The sequence below is a fragment of the Carlito syrichta genome, unplaced genomic scaffold (genome assembly GCF_000164805.1).
Source record: "Carlito syrichta isolate Samal-C Ts95f unplaced genomic scaffold, Tarsius_syrichta-2.0.1 Scaffold301920, whole genome shotgun sequence".
NCBI classification, from domain to species: Eukaryota; Metazoa; Chordata; class Mammalia; order Primates; family Tarsiidae; genus Carlito; species Carlito syrichta.
Window position 1 is genome coordinate 71,652 of NW_007246016.1, and position 3,542 is coordinate 75,193.

At 47.2% G+C, this 3,542-nt stretch overlaps 1 protein-coding gene across 2 annotated transcripts in view; it reads left to right on the top strand.

Annotated features, from left to right (window-relative positions):
- The first annotated feature begins 3,215 nt into the window (after positions 1–3,215).
- Positions 3,216–3,542, top strand: part of SLC4A8 (solute carrier family 4 member 8) — an 87,506-nt gene continuing 87,179 nt past the window's right edge. For both annotated transcript variants that reach the window (XM_008055674.2, XM_008055673.2), the window contains exon 1: positions 3,216–3,470. In XM_008055674.2, coding sequence (XP_008053865.1) covers positions 3,303–3,470 — 168 coding nt within the window. In that variant the 5' untranslated portion in view covers positions 3,216–3,302. The remainder of the gene's footprint in view (positions 3,471–3,542) is intronic.

Genomic DNA, 3,542 nt, shown 5'->3' on the forward strand with positions numbered 1-3,542 from the left:
TTTTTTTTTTTTTTTTAGTTGGAGTCTCACTCTGTTGCCCAGGCTGTAGTGCAGTGGCACGCTCATAGACACCACAGCCTTGACCTGCTGGGCTCAAGCGATCCTTCTGTATTCAGCCTTTCAAGTAGCTGGAACTACAGGGCGTGCCACCATGCCTGGCTAATGTTTTGATGTAGAGATGAAGTCTCGCCATATTGCCCAGGCTGGTCTTGAACACGTGGGCTCAGGCAATCCTCTCACTTTTGCCTCCCAAAGTGCTGGGATTACAGCCGTGAGCCATCGTGCCCCACTCATATATTTCTTATAGCAGTTATCATGTTGTGGTTATTTAAGTATTTAATTTTATTTAATTTTATTTATTTTTGAGTTGGAGTCTCACTCAGTCGCCCAGACTGGAGTGCAGTGGCTGCTCCTGGTCACCACAGCCTCAACCTGCTGGGCTCCAGTGATCCTTCCGCCTCAGCCTTCCAAGTAGCTGGAACTACAGGCGCGCGCTACCTAGGTGGTAGCATAGCCACCATGCCCGGCTAATTTTTTTTGATTTATTGTAGAGATGAGGTCTTGCCAAGTTGCCCAGGTGTGTCTCAAACCCACAGGCTCAGGCAATTCACTCACCTTGGCCTCCAAAGCGCGGGAATACAGGCTGAGCCACCGAGCCTGGCCATTTAAGTATTTTATATGTTGATGTTAGCTTATTATGATATTATAAATTCTTTGAAGGCAATGATTTTTTTTCTTATGCCCTTCTGCATACTTTCCCATAAAACCTCAAAGAACTCTAGGCACATAGATAGTAGCTAGTTATATATACTTGCTTTAAATTCAATCTAATGCAAAATGTGTTGAACAGTTACTAATGTACAGGCTGAAGATGCAGAGAAATCTAAAATATATATATCTCCAAGGAGATTAACAGCCTAATTAGGGGAACAGGATATATGTTAATACAATGACAAAATAATAGAACATTGAATAAGAGCCATCTGAGTAATGTAAGCACAAAGATTACAAAATTTCAGGAAAGAAAATGATCTTTATAACAGGGCACTTCAGGAAGGTGACACAGAGGATATAGGTTTGCGCTAAGTATGAAAATATGGGTAATATTTAGTTGAATTCCAGGTGTGGTGGCTCATGCTTATAATCCCAGTGCTTTGGGAGGCCGAGATGGGAGGATCACTTGAGGCCAGGAGTTTGAGACCAGCCTGGACAGCATATCAAGACCCCATCTCTACCGGAAAAAAAAAAAAAAAGTTGAGCCAAGCCAAGAAGAGCAAGCGTTTCAAGTCTTGGGTAAAGACTTAAGATTATTAATGTAGCTGGGCATGGTGGCTAACACACCAGCACTTTGGGAGGTGGAGGCAAGAGGATTGCTTGAGCTCATGCGTTCAAGACCAGCCTGAGCAACTTGGGAAGACCTCATATCTAAAATAAATTTTAAAAATTAGTCCAGTGTGGTGGTGTGTGCCTGAAGTTCCAGCTACTTGAAAAACTGAGGCAGAAGGATCACCTGAGCCCACCAGGTCAAGGCTGTGGCGGCCATGAGTGTGCCACTGTACTCCAGCCTGGGTGACAGAGTGAGACTCTGACTCAAAAAACAAAAAAAAGAGTAATAATGCACGTGGCCTTTTCAGAGTAACTACTATTTAGGTTAAAGCAGAAAGTTATTGAGACTCTTCAGAAGGAAGTTAAAGTTGTGGTAAAGAAAGGCTGTGGTCAAATCATGAAGAGCTGGCTAATTATTTCAGACTTAGCTTTTCTTCTATGACAGGAAGTAGGACCCTGCTGAAGGTTTTTGAGAACACTTCCATACACCAGTACCTGTGTTTAGTGGTGTAAATGAATTGTGTCATTTAATAGTCTTAACATCTCTATTATTTTCCCATTTCACAGTAAGAAAGTTGAGGCTCAGAGAAGTCAAGCAACCTCCTAAAGGTCAGACAGTCATTAAGCTGGGATTCAATCATTCATTTATTAATTCAAAATACATTTGCTGGCTGGGCACAGTGGATCATGCTTATTACTTTGGGAGGCCAAGGTGGGAGGATTGCTTGAGGCCAGGAGTTGGAGGCTGCAGTGAGCTATGATTGCACCACTGCACTCTAGGCTGTGCGACAGTGAGATCCTGCCAAAAAAAAAAAAAAAAGTCTGGAAGAAGTGGCCTTTGAGATTGACTTTGAAGGATGGTTATGATTTTGAAATGAGGATGAGAGCGGGATGTGAATCCCAGATTGAAGGAACAGGATTAGTAAAGAGAGGGACAGAGAGTGTGGTAATGAACGCTAAAGCTCAGAAACTGGACAAGGAGACTATATAGGAAATCAGAAATGTGGTTCTGCTTCTGGGATACTGAAGCCCAATCTTGATTCCAATTTCAGGGCCAATGAAGGGATGGTAAGCAGGGGTCAAAACTTGAACATGTATTAGACCATGTTCCCAAGCGTAACTTCTTTGGAGGCTAAGAATTACTTACAACAATTCTTTCCCCTCTAATAACATGGACTTACCCACATACAGCCTGATGTGACAGTGTGTGTAAAACAAAAGGATCCCCTTCTTTTCTGGGGGTAGAGTGTTGTTTGATTTTAAACAGCCTCTCTTTTCTTTTAAACCCAAATCAAAATGAATGCATTATTCACGATTTTCTTACATTGCCTTAGGTCAGTTGTTCTATTGCTTAATAATAATTTGCCTGAGGTCATTTCTTGGAAAAGTTGGAAGCTTTTTGGTGGAATTACTTCAACAATCATCCTTAGCTCAACCGCCTGTGCTTTTGAGACTCAGGGAGGAGACCCAAGTCGCAGTGAGTCTGTGAGAGGGCCTGATCACTGCCTGCCTGTCTCTCTTTACTTCTCTTTCATCTGGCCACTACCTCAGCGGTTAAGAATTAATTTTAGAAGGCCCGCTCCCCTCATCCTCGAGTACTTCCTCCTGCAATCGCCAGGACTGTTTCTCCGGAATTTGTAAACCATCTTCCAAGGAATAAAATCAGAACAGGCAAAACCGACACGTTCCCGGTTTTCCAGGATCAGGTGCAGCTGAAAATAGAGCGCGAGATCTTCAGTTTCCAGCCAGCAGTTGGAAGGACCTTCAAGCCCAGAGGCCCCCGAAGGGTGGGAGGCGGTTTCCACAGCAACCGGGCCCGGAGCGGGTGGTCCCCCCGCCCCCTCCTCCCGGTAGCCCGGGGTACCGCCGGACCGCGTCCTCCCGTGCTCCGCGCCCTGATTGGCTGCGCAGGCCGCTCGCTGATTGGCTGCGGCGGATGCCTCGCGGGCCGGTGGCCATGGAGGCGGCGGCGGCCGATGGTTGACCGTTGGCTCCGGGGTAGGGGTCGCCACTCGGGTGATCTGCTCGGATCTGACCAGAGGGAGCGGGCTGCCGACGCTCGCCCGGGAGCCCGCGGGGAGAGCCAGCGCGGCTCCGCCATGCCGGCCGGGAGCAGCGAGGCAGACGGCGTCCTCAGCTATCAGGTAGGGCCCCGCCTCCCGCCCCTCCCCGGGGCTCGGCCTCCCCATCCCCTGCCCACCCTCCTTCCCGCTGCC